The following is a 13,348-nucleotide window of genomic DNA, read 5'->3' as shown; positions in this document are numbered from 1 at the left end:
GGCAGTCAATTAGCATATTCCCTCCTTATTGGCTGTGGGCGCTGCCATCTTTGAAGTCAGGGCAGTCAATTAGCATATTCCCTCCTTATTGGCTGTGGGTGCCACCATCTTTGAGGGTTGGACAGTCAATTAGCATAGTTCCTCCTTATTGGCTGTGGGCTCCGCCATCTTTGTGATGGTGTGAGGGTCAATTAGCATATTCCCTCTTTATTAGATAGGATATATATGTATATATACATCTATATATATAAAAGCCCAGTGACCATTACAGCGGAATGACCAAAATGACCAGTCGCTATTATGCACACTGATCACCAGGGGCAGACTCTCAACACAGGAGCTTCCCCCTGGTGGTCAGTGTGCTCCTACAGCAGGAGTGCCACTCAGCCAGAAGCAGGGCTCACGGCTAGCGAGCGCAGCAGAGGCGGCGGTAGTCTCTCCCGCCTCCGCAGCAGTGCTAAGGAACAGTGAGCCAAGCGGTAAGGGGTGAGCAGGCAGGCAATATGGAGCGAGCAGACGGGCGGTAAGGAGCGAGCAGGTGGGCGGTTAGTAGCGAGGGGTCCTAGATTGCGAGAGGGCGCAGGCCAGGCTGAGGGACAACCCCCCTCCCTCCCATGCATGAATTTCGTGCATCAGGCCTCTAGTATATATATAAACATATATATATATGTTAGGCATTCTTTCAAGATCAAACTGCAGGGATAACAAGGAGGGTTTTCACTGTAAAAGAAGACAAACAAACATGTACTTTTGCTAGTCCTAAATATTCCAAACATGGGGTTTCCATGGTACTTGTTAGGGGATCTAGAATATCAGATCAAGCCTAGCATTACTCATGTCTCCCAAGTGAGAGTAACTCACAATATTTTGTACTTACCTTATGACTTTCATTTAAGGATCTCCAAGATCGGTGACTACCTATGCTTTAAATTGGAGAAAAAAGTTCAGTTGTCTACTGATATGTAATAAATTAGGACACTGTTTTCTATTCCCCAGTTCCATTTTAACTTTTAGAGACCAAATGTTTTAAATCTTTCAACAGACTGTTGAGTCTTTTTATCCTTAATAAATGTTAAAGGAGAGATAAAATCCCATTGGTATGTTATTATTATACGCAATGACATTGGCCCCATTGAAATGAGGAAATCTTTCACCCTACGTAATTACAACCCTATGTAATCTTTTTCTTTTTAATCCCCGTTCATTTCTGATTTTGCCCTTTCCCTGCACCCATCTTCCTCTATCTTCAGCTCTTTTGGTGGCTACATCATTTATTTGGGGTCTGGCTGCCAATTCCCTTCCTCCAGAGTCCTTCTGGTGCCAGTGCAGCGGGAATGCTCCTATGCCCGTGCCTTTAGTCATTATATAAAGTCTGACTAAGTCAGATTGGGAGGTGAGGGTCAGAGCCATCAGTGTTGCAAACCATTTAAAACCCCTTCAAATGTTCAAAGGAACGTCTGAATAAAGATTCCATTTCTAGCATTTCATTGGAATCACAGGCTATGGCTATTGTACCTCTTTCTTTAATAACTGATGAATTTTATTTAAACTCGTGGAAACAGAAAGGAGTCACCCTGGCTCTGCCCAAGAATACCAGCAAAAACTCTCTCAATTCATTTCTTGACTCTCAAAAAAAATACGTACAAAGAAGAGAATGCAACCTAGAAGGGCTCTGAGCTTGGAATACGTTCTTCTTAGGAAACATGGTGTTTTAGAGTGTGGCTGTAACACCTACATCTAGCATTTGTTTCATAAATACCCAGATGGGCTCCTATTCTGCTCTGCAGATTTGGATGCTACTGCTGCTGGTGGTTATCCTTAATGAAAACGGCTAAGATTTGTTGAGTACAACTGCACTATATTAGGGTGGGTATTGTTAGCCTCATTTTTCACAAGAGGGAATTTAGACTCAGAGATAGAGTAACCTTCCCAAACACACAGCATTTATCTCCTATCCCTTGAATACATTTCAGTGACTTTAGGGCAGTAGGGAAGATAGAGAAAAGTGATGACAGTCTTGAAACGCTTAGACATTCCTTTTTTATTTGTAGTCATCATTTAGCTCAAGTTTTCCTTAAGTTCTGACAACAGAACGTAAGCATTCTTAAGAATATAGTTAATTTAATATTTATTCAAGAAGAAGCCTTGACACAGAATGCCCCCCCCCACCAACTAGTGTGTAATTGAATAAGGTCCTGAGCCCCCTTGCCCTGTGCCGGGCTCCTGTTCCTCTGGTGATGGTTGGCTCTGTCCTGCCATTCTGGTGGCAGCTCTTCTGAGAGGCCCAGTGACCATCTACCGTGATTGGAGAGATCTTGTCTCTTTTTCTACTCACCCCAAGAGAGAGGGGACCCTGCCTGTCTTGTCTGCTGCCAGCTAGAGTGGTCCCTGGTCTATGGCGGGAACTCCAGGAAGATTTGTTAAAGGGGTAAGACTTCTCTTCCAGGCCAGGACCAGTGCTTCCTCAAAGCTCTCGAACAACCCCTTTGACTTCATTGCAACTGACCAGGCACCAGGTGGGACAAACAATTCTGATATTTGCTTAAATTCTCACAGGGTTCCAAGAGTTCCCCCCTTGCCAATATCCTATAAAATAAGGAGTATCTGTTTAGAACAGCTTCCTGAAAGTCAGGGTCAAAGAGTGGTTGGATGAAGGCTCAGTAAAAACAGTGCAGAAATCAAAGTTAATTTACAGTGTCTTCAACCCATATTTTTGGAGGCCGTTTCTCCATTTGTTTTTTATTGTTGTTGTTCCCCCCAAATATCTGAGCTCTCTTTGGCAACCTGTGCTAGGTCCTAGGAAAGTAAATGAATGAGACATTGTTCTTGCCCTTGAGAGGCAGAGGTAGAAGGGAAGACAACCCCATGAATAACTAATTTCTATACAGAGATAAGTACAATGAGTGTATGTAAGATATCGAGATAAGTGTCATAAAAAAGTGTACAGGAAGTGCAGTAGAAGTATAGATAAGTACAATGAGTGTATGTAAGATATCGAGATAAAAAAGTGTACAGGAAGTGCAGTAGAAGTACAGAGGAGAGATGAAGACTGGGGGAGTAAATGAAAAGTTCACCAAAGCCCTAGCCGGTTTGGCTGAGTGGATAGATGGTCTGCCTGTGGACCAAAGGGTCCCGGGTTTGATACTGGTCAAGGGCACATACCTTGGTTGCAGGCTCGCCCCTTGCCTGGGCCCTCCCTGGACGGGGCACATGCAGGAGGCAACCAATCGATGTGTTTCTCTCACATCAATGTTTCTGTCTTTCCCTTTCTCTTCTACTCTCCTTAAAAAAAAAAAATCAATGGAAAAATAGCCTCTGATGTGGATTAACAAAACAAAAAAGAGTTCACCAAAGATGTGACATTTAACCTGGGATTTAAAATTTAAGTCAGGCAGGAAAGAAGGGGCAGAAGAGCATTTAGGCAAAGGAACCAACATGTACAAAGGCAAAGACAGCATGAAACTGTTCTAACTACAGGGGGAAAGAAGTTAGTTCTATGTGAAGCCCAAGGCATGCTTTATGGGGAAGGGCAGGACTTGATGCTCCAAAAGTAGGTTGGTCCAGATGTAAAGGATTCTCTGTGTTGGGCAGAAGTTGGAACTTTTTCCTGATTGGAAAGCAATCAGAGATCTTTAAACACAGATGTGGCCTGTTGGTTTAGGGCTTCACCAAGATGCCCGGACAGAAACGTGAAGGGGAGTGGCAGGCCAGGTGAGCGGAGTGGCAGACCCATGGCAGTGTGGCTGGACTGGAAACCCACTGGAAAGATACACTTGGCAGAAATGAATGCACATTCAATCAAAAATGGTTGAATGTAGAGCAAAAGGGAAAGAGAACATCAGGCTGTAAACTGAGTATCTGGGTAGATATTTTCTCCAAAATCTTTTTAGTTGGAGAAGATCTAATTTACCTAACCTTTTAGACGAACTACTAAGCCACATGTTAACTCTCCAATGTACATATTCGTCATGTAAAAGAAATTTTGTCTAAAAGAAGCAGCCATCACCAAGCAGGCCCTTTGTTTGGACAAAGAGGCTTCTTGGTATTTGAAATCATGTCTACTCATCTGTCACACTCACACTGGTGGCCCTGTTCAGAGGGAAGTCCAGGCCCCGTGCAAGGCTGCTGGGGCGTTCCCTGCTTTTCCTTCCATGATCCCCAAAGCAGAGAGGAGGATGTCTTGGGGAAGCCGGGTTAAAAGATCCCTGGGGGCAGTGAGATGGTGATATATGTTGATGGTTCAGGGCAGCCTGCCACAGCCAAGCCACAACATTACATCGTGTGGGGAGTAGCCCTAAAAGCCAATGTTGCTGTCACGGTTCCATCTTAATTTTTATCAGCTGGATATGGATGAGGCTTCATGGTCGTATACTTAATGCTTTTGCTCAGATCTTTGGCTAACTGCTGTTTTTCCGTGACTTTTTGACAGTTATTTTTGTTCAATAATGAATAATAAAGTGAGATTTACCATCTGTGTATGACAGCATTTGTTTTATTTTGACATTTCTTTTCTGGACAGCAAAGGTTTTATAATTAGCTTTTCCCTCTGCCAAAAAACATTCTGAAAAACCATTTCCCTGAAAAAAATGTTTCATAGTTTCCTTTTTACTAGTTGCAGTCATCTTATTTGGATTTGGAAGTTTTTTTTAATAAGTCAGTCAGGAAATGACACAAGAAAATTTTCTTTTGAAAATTAATTCTTTACAAGAACAAAAATTAACTTTTGCCCAAAGAAAATTAGGAGAGAAAATGAGAAGAACTATGTTTGAAATGGTGGTGGTTCCATTATATTTTTAAGAATTTTTTATTGAGGTAAATTTGGTATATAACAATATATAAGTTGATATATATTATATAAAGTCGGTACATACCACTCTATAAGTTCCACTGTAATTCAACATCTGTATGCTCTACAAAGTAATCACCCCAAAAGACTAGTTACTATCTTTCAGCAATACTGTATATCCGTTTTCATTTATGTCAGACTTAAGTGAGCAATATAAGAAACCCCCTATTCTACCTTGTTTCAAATGAGCTTATTTGATTCTTGCTGTTACCCTGATCAGTTTTGTGTCCAACTCGTTGAAATACTGGGGAGACTGTGCTAAGACTGATGGACAGTGCCCTATTTTCAAAGGCCTAATAAGCCGCAGCCATCAGCCTGGCGCTGCCTGTGGAGACACAAGCCTCCCCACCCCACCCCACCCTGCCTACAAAGCTGAATTGCCCTCTTCACGCAGCCACGTCCACAGTTGGCTCTGTGACTGGGGAGCCGAGGAGAACAAGTTGCAGGTGTGTTAATTACCAGTGCTTTATCTCTGGAGGGCTCTAAAAAAAAAACAAAATGTGGAGGAAGCCACATTGATAACCAACGATAGAATGGCTTATCATTGCTAATGGCAAAAACATCACACTGAGCTAATGGCAAAAGCAGTCACACTCATTGCGCTGGCCCCCTCCCCTGATACTATGAGGAAACACCTTCCAGCTCCTACAGTAGCAGCGGTGGCCAAATTCTCTTTCCAGCCTGGAGTGTTTTCCTTTCCAAGTCATTCCTAAGGGCTGCTCCTAGAATCCGATTCCAGACGCAGCCGCCCTTACCCCATCATCTCCACTCTATTCCCACCACCATCATTATCCAACTTTTGTATTGAGCACTAACAAATATGTGCAACTGGAAGAGACATTTTGGAATCTCAAAAGTGCATCTATTTAAAATGGAGAAAACAGACATCTTCTACATTGAGCCAGTATCGTTTATAACAAGCCAGACAATAGAGCGAAATAACAGTGCTGTCTCAGCCATTCTTGCTCTCACGGGTAGAGTGTAAGCATTTCTATCTGGTATATTTCTGTATCATGAACACCACCTTCTTTTAAATTTTAATATGTTGGTTATGGGTCACATACTCTAGAAGTATAAGGAACATGGAGGAATCCCTTTGTCTAAAGATGGTGCCCACAGATCAGCTCATGTGAAATAGAATGTGTATTTAATGCACTGGCTTGGGTGACTGTTGGGGCCTTGGGCTTTTTAAAGAAGAGATATGAGGTTTGAGGAGAGGTTCTTGTGAGTCTGTGACAGCAGCTGAGATTGCTTGCCACCCACCAAGGTGTTGAAGAATTGCTACCTTCATCTCATCTAACTCGACTCTTCTCCCTCCCTTCACAAAGCAGAGAAGGATGGAGGACCAGGTGTGTGAAAGGCTAATTAGAAGCCACCTTGGCAGTAGATCCTTGAATTTCTTACCCACCAACAACAGCAATTCTCCTCCAAAGGGAACGACCGCCTTGAAAAAGCTCTCCTGCTCTATCACAGGAAGAGTGCACACTTGGCTGAGGTTGACTGCTTATGGTTTCATAGGGAAGGGAAGCTTTCTGTGGCCTAAGGTCTAAAACCCCCCTACGTCAAGAACGTCAGGAGCATGGCACTCTGGGAGCATGGTACCTGGAGATTCACACAGACCTTGTTTGAATCCTACATTTCCCAGTTATTGGTTTGGCCTTTTCACATCTCACTTTTTAAAGCAACAACATCATTATAACACTAGACTATTTGGGTTGTTAAAATATTAGCTACCATTTATTTAGTGCTTATATTGTGCCAGGTACTCAACCCAGCAATGATTATAAAAGGTGTCATTTACATTTTAGTCATGCAGTATGAGTCTCACTATAATACATGAGGTAGCAATTATTATCTGCACATTAAAGGTAAAAAAACACACAAAACTGAGACAGCCTATTGTCCCACCTCACACAGCTAGTGAGTGACTGACATCAAGCTTCCGGTCTGTCAGACTCCGGATTCTGTGAGAGATAATATGAAATTAAAATGGTGCCTGGTGCATAGTAGGTGCTTGCTTAACACATTAGTTCTCTTTCCTCCCATGTGCATCCTATGGCTTTGAAAGATCCTGATTTCTGTGTTAGATTTTTATTTGTAAGGTTCTGTAGAGCAGGTCTGTATTACTGCCCCCATGTGGTTCATTTGGATAACAGTGGTTTTTAAAAAAATGTTTAATTAAAGTAGTATAATATACATGCAAATAAGTGTTATTTAAAATAGGTCTCTAACGTCACCTAAGTGTGTGGATAGTTTTGAAGATAATATGATTCTACAACCTCACTACACAAGAAATACCACTTTTTATTTTCTACAGTCCAGCTTCATTTCTAATTGAGCCCTAACTGGCTGGTGGGATACTTAACCTCGGGCACACTTGCAGCTTCTCTCCAGGCCTCACCAAGGTCCTCCATTCCTTCAACTGTCTTGGAAGAAAACCCTTCTCTCTCCTGGCACAGCGCACGATGAAACTTTCTGTTTTGCCATCATCCTGTCGAGAAGAGAAGAATTCTTCTTGCAATTATTTTTTCCACCCGACTGCTCTGTTTACAGAGACATTTAGCCCACTGGAGAAATCTTCAACTTTCACACTTAAGAAAGAGTTCAAATCCCCAGGGAGTAGAGTGTTGGTTCAGTTACCAGTTTAAATGTGAGAAAACGTTTCCAAGAGGAAAATGAAAAGGTCCACTGTCCCCACCTATCAGGAGCTTTAAGTCGCTAAGTGAAACTCATTCACAGGTTTCATTTCATGTGCCAGGAGGGCTCCGCTTTCCTGGATTCATCCTCTTGTGTTACACCAAGCTGCAAGCATACACTTAAAACCCTATGCCTCAACTCTAATTGAAAAATAAAAAAATATTATTTACAAAAAACAACAACCCAATGCATTGATTAGCGCAGGGCTCCACCCCAAGCAGTCACCCTCAGGGGACATCTTTGTTTTTCAGTGGCCCTGTCCACAGAGGACTGATTGGTCTCCTGTCAGATCGGGTTATGTCTGTGTGATGGAGGGTAGTTTCAAGAGGGAAAAGGGTAGTTGGTACAGGAGAGGGTAAGGAGGAATTATCTTTTTTAGTTCTTAAGCACCCTTTATAACAACAAACACAGATGTCTTCCGTTCTTAAACATTGTCCTAATGCCAACATCTAATTATATTTCAGATAACGGCGGGCAGACTTTGGCCGGGGGCAATAACTGGCCCCTTCGAGGAAGAAAGTGGAGCCTGTGGGAAGGAGGCGTGCGAGGGGTGGGCTTCGTGGCCAGCCCCTTGCTGAAACGGAAGGGCGTGAAGAACCGGGAGCTCATCCACATTTCCGACTGGCTGCCAACTCTGGTGAAGCTGGCCGGGGGCAGCACGAATGGTACCAAACCTCTGGACGGCTTCGACGTGTGGAAAACCATCAGGTACCTGCGCATCTTTCCCCTTTTCCTCTCAGGACAGACCCTCCAAGAACAGTTCCACTCAGCTGAGTGAGAATGATAGCTTTTTGTGAAAATGATAGCTCAGTTTACAGATAAATGATTTTTAAAAAAGAAAGGCCTTTAGAAATATTGTAAATATTTTTTTCAGGTTTTTGACTCATAGACCTCTTTGAAACTAAAAGATGTGAACTTACAGGAAAAAGGTACCTAAACATATGCACAAAAATTTAGATAGCATTTATTTTTATGATATTAGACATTGGTTACACTTTCTTTCTATGTGATTGTCTGTTACGTTTTGTTGAGTCAGCTCTGACTCCTTACAAGTCTATGAATGAGTGATGTTCACAATGCTCTGTCCTCCACAGCCTAAGGCTTCTTTTATTGAATCAGTCCATCTTATATTTACTCTCCCTCTTTTCCTCGTGCCTTGTATTTTTGCACAGCATTATTGTCTTTTCCAAAGACCCTTGCTTTCTCATGATGTGCCCAAAGTAGAATAGCTTCAGTTTTGTCATTTTTGCCTCCACCAATGGTTCAGGTTTAATTTGCTGTAGGACCCACTAGTTTGTCTTTCAGATGGTCCAGAGCATCTGTAGACCTCTCCTCCAACATCAGATTTCAAGTGAATCATTTTTTTTTCCTATCAGCCTTCTTCACCGTCCAACTTTTGCATCCGTAGTACAATGGTATCGATGACCTTAGTCTTGGTCTCTCTCTAATTTTTCCTAATTCTTTCATTGCTGCCCTTGCAAGTCTCAGCCTTCTGTTGGTTTCACATAGAAAAATGTGAAAAACATTCTTTACAAACCTCTGCCTCTATCACTTATTTTTAATGCAAAATTAATACCTACTTTATGACAAAAAAGAAATAAAAATTCCCAAGCAGAGCAAAACTTGAACTTCAGCTCAGCTTATCACCAGCTTTCACCATGAAGGCTACTGAAGTTGGACTAAAAGAGTAGGAGGAAGTTTTGAGTGGATTTAATATGACAACATATTGTCATGCTTGACATCCAATCAGTTTTGATTTGTGTGTGTGTGTGTGACAAATGGGTTATAAAACCCAGCTTGCAAAAGCACACATGGAAAATGAAGTCAAAGCTCTGTAGCACACTTTGCCAAATGATGGTAGGCTTGAGTTGAGAAGTAGTTGAATTCATTTTGAATAATTTCCTCTGCCCCCAATTCACTGAGTTTATTTTCTTTGACAACGCCCAAGTCATTGATGTCAATCCATATCACCAAGTTGTGGATTGTAAGTCCACATGTCAGTCTTAAGATTCTCTTGATCAGAAGTAACCTTTGGCCCTTGTTTGCTTCTGCCTGCAGGAAATTTGGGAAAAGTTTAGTTCCTGAACTCCAGATTTGCAGAAAGTCTGACTTCAGTGTTAGAACACAGAACTCCTAGTGACCAGTCCCTTATAAACAGAGCTCTCCATTCTTGAGCAGGCCCAGTGTTACTGCAGGGCTTTACCCAGAAGGTGTGGTGAACAACCTTGTCCAAGCATGTTAAACCATGAGGAAGTACATGCTCCTTTTCTATGTTTAAAAAAAGTAAAATTGCTGCCCAATGTTTACTCAAGAATTTGAAGACTTTCCTCTGGAATTCCAGCAAATTTCCCGTTTATAGGTGAAGAACTGCTCTTATTATGCTCTCCTTTCTTGATAAAAAAGATCCTGAGAAAAATGAGGTAGCCCCCTAGCCTATGAAGTCGTTGCTTCCCACACCATCACAAGCCTTCCTTTAGTGTCAGTGGCAGAGCACCTGGCACCGGTACCCGCTGACCGAGAAAGCCATCGGTCAGATGGACATCTGGAGCCTCTTTTCTGAAGCCCCAGAAACACGTGGACAGCCAAATGCCAGAAACACATCATCTGTGCCCAGAGTTCTGCAAATTTTTTTCCAGTCACATATTTATTTGGAAATACCATATCCAAGATGATGGTAGTTGTTGAAAATTTCAAAAGGTCTGATGAAATAGGAATGCCAGTAATGGGTGAAAAATAGAGTTGGCTGTGCTGAGAGCACCAGGGTTTCACTAGTTGCCTAGTTATCAATTCCGCTTAGACCCGCTTTAAAATATTAAAAAGTTAGGAGAAATAGCAGTTCTGGAGTGAGTGACATTATTTGCAACAGAAGCTCTTTCAACTGCTTCCATTTCTTCCTGTTCCAAGCCACAGACCTTGTTTGTCATTTATAGGGGACATGACTTCTCCAAGCTCTTTCCAATTCCAATATTACCAACATGCCTTTTATTACATGCCTTTCCCATTCCTCAGTTCCTAATTTTAATTAATCTTTTGATTGGTTGGTTAATATTTTAAAGTAATTTTTAGTAAAGGTACACCAATAGTGAGTTCTTTTAGTCTTTGCATATGAAAAAATATCTATTACCTCCAAACATAAATAATAATTTGACAAACAATTCTTGTCAAATCTTTTCTCCTCAGTATTATATAGACATTGTTTTATTGTCTCTTTTTAAAAATATTGTTTTATTGATTCCAGAATATTGTTTTATTGATTCCAGGGAGAGGGAGAGAGAGAAACATCAATGATTAGAGAATCATTGATCTGCTGCCTCCTGCACACTCCCTACCAGAGATTGAGCCCACAATCTGGGGCATGTATGTGCCCTCACCAGGAATTGAAAGGTGACCTCCTGGTTCATAGGTCCACACCCAACCACTACCCCCGAAGGGCGCTTTATTGTCTTTTGATAAGTACTATTCTAGAAAAGTGTAACACATTTACCTGCAAACAAATTTTTTTTCCTTTATTCTTCTATCATTTCTTTTCTTTTTATTTTATCCATAGGAGGAGATGACTGTTAGCTGAACCTACTGTGGTAATCATTTCACAATGTATATAAATCAAATCATCATGCTGTATGCCTTAAGCTTATACAGCGACGCATGTCAATTATTTCTCAGTAAAACAAACAAACAAAAATGTTTGCCCGGCCAGCATAGCTCAGTGGTTGAGCATTGACCTATGGACCAGGAGGTCACAGTTTGATTCCCAGTCAGGGCACATGCTTGGGTTGTGGGCTCGATCCCCGGTGAGGGGCGTGCAGAAGGCAGTCAGTCAATGGTTCTTTCTTATCATTGATGTTTCTATCTCTCTCTCTCCTTCCCTCTTCCTCTCTAAAATCAATAAAAATATATTGTTAAAAAATGTTTAATCTTTTTTAAAATCTTAAAAAAGCTGACATTGCAATCTTGGTGCCAGACAAGTTAGAATTTATGTCAAAATTATTGATAAATAATATGATGGAAATGGTGAATATGGTGATTTCTTTTTACCCATGTATTTAGAAGTATGTTGTTGATTTCCAAATATTTCAGGTTTTCTCTATTGATATTTTTTATGTCTAGTTTAATTCTGTTTTGGTCAGGGAACATACTTATTATTTCAATTCATTTAAAATTAAGACTTGGGCCTTCATATGGTCTTTCTTGTTGTCTATGCCATGTGGACTGGAAAAGAATGTGTATTCTGTAATTTTTAGGTGCCGTATTAGGTTTATCTTTATGATCCAGTCAGAAAATGTTTTATTTCAGTAGATGAGTTTATATGCATTGCTATGACTGGCATTTTTATTCTTAGTTTTGTCTTATTATTTTGTGTTATATTTACTTTTATCTTTGATCTTTTGTTTGTTAGTTCTTTTAATATATGGAATGATGTATATTTTATTTCATTGTTACCATGATACTAACATCTTTATATAATCCTCTCAGTCCCTTTTTTAGTTAATCCTCACCCAAGGATAATTTTCCATTGATTTTTAGAGAGAGTGAAAAAGAGGGGGAGAGACAGAGAGAGAGAAACATCGATGTGAGAGAGACACATTGACTGGTTGCCTCCTGCACGCATCCCTACCAGGACTGGGGAATCTCACCTACCACCAAGGTACATGCCCTTGACCAGAATTGAACCTGGAACCCTTCAGTCCTCGGGCCATTGCTCTATCCACTGAGCAAACCAGCCATGGCTCAGTCCCTTTTTTAAAACTTAGGTTCTACTCTTTGGTTTGTCAGCTTAAAATGGCATCTTTGACTCTATAAGGAAATCAACTAGTTTATTCAACTTTACCCTTTCTCCCACCCTTTTCTGCCAGTTTTATTTTTAGTAGTATTAATTCTACTGTGTCAGAGCATATAATATATATAATATTGTCTTTCTATCCTTACCCACAATTTTGTTTTAGCCTCAGTTCTACAATATATTACATGCTAAGCACTCGTCCATTTCTAAAGTTTTCTCAATTATCTCTTAGTTGGAGGAATTCATTCTTTAATAGATTTCTCAGGATTCTTAGAATTTATGCATATCTATTAAAACATTTCTACAACCTTGAGAAATGATAAAGAGTTGAACTGATATAAAATTCTTATCTCAGACTGTCTTTCCTTGACTTCCTTGAAAATGTCACCTTACTCTTTACTTGTTTTGTATGTTGCTGTTGATAAGTTTAATGTCAACCTGATTTTATTTCCTTTGCAAGTGACTTGGTCCTTTTGCCGGGAGGCCCAGAAGATTTTTATTACCACTACTATTATTATTTAAAGCCTAAGACTTTTACTTGATATGCTTCAAAGGTAACCATGTTCCCAGTCAATATTTCCAGAAACGCATTGTACATTGATGTCTTTTATTTCAGAGATTTTTAAATTATAGTTTTAAATATTATGTTTTATTGTTTTGTGTTTCCTCTTCAGGAACTTCAATTATAGATATTATTTAATCTCATTTATATATTTTTTGTTTCTATCAATTTCCCTCTGGTCCTTTTTACTTTTTAATTTTTTTTTTAATTTGAATTATCTTCTCTGTTTTCATCTTTAGTCTCTATCTGCTTTTATACACCTTCAGTGTATATCCTATCCCTTCATTTCTGAGATTTCGTCTTTTCTTTTAGTTTCTTCCCTTAGTTTAGTGTCCGATTTTTAAATTTTTGATTCGTGGTATTTTTTATATTGGCAGTTCTGATTTAATTATGTTTGATTCACATTGAAATGTCATGTTACCGTTTTCTTCTGCTCCCCCCCCCCCCCACTTCATGGGGTTGC

General features: G+C 40.4%; 1 protein-coding gene across 1 annotated transcript in view; it reads left to right on the top strand.

Moving 5' to 3' along the window:
• The window catches only part of ARSB (arylsulfatase B), a 111,663-nt gene that overhangs the window by 37,134 nt on the left and 61,181 nt on the right, over positions 1-13,348 (top strand). Inside the window, exon 5 of the mRNA XM_014550634.1 lies at positions 8,008-8,251. Coding sequence (XP_014406120.1) covers positions 8,008-8,251 — 244 coding nt within the window. The remainder of the gene's footprint in view (positions 1-8,007; positions 8,252-13,348) is intronic.

The sequence above is a fragment of the Myotis brandtii genome, unplaced genomic scaffold (genome assembly GCF_000412655.1).
Source record: "Myotis brandtii unplaced genomic scaffold, ASM41265v1 scaffold115, whole genome shotgun sequence".
Classification (NCBI taxonomy): domain Eukaryota; kingdom Metazoa; phylum Chordata; class Mammalia; order Chiroptera; family Vespertilionidae; genus Myotis; species Myotis brandtii.
The sequence above is the reverse complement of the archived record's forward strand: the minus strand, read 5'-3'. Positions and strand labels throughout refer to the sequence as shown.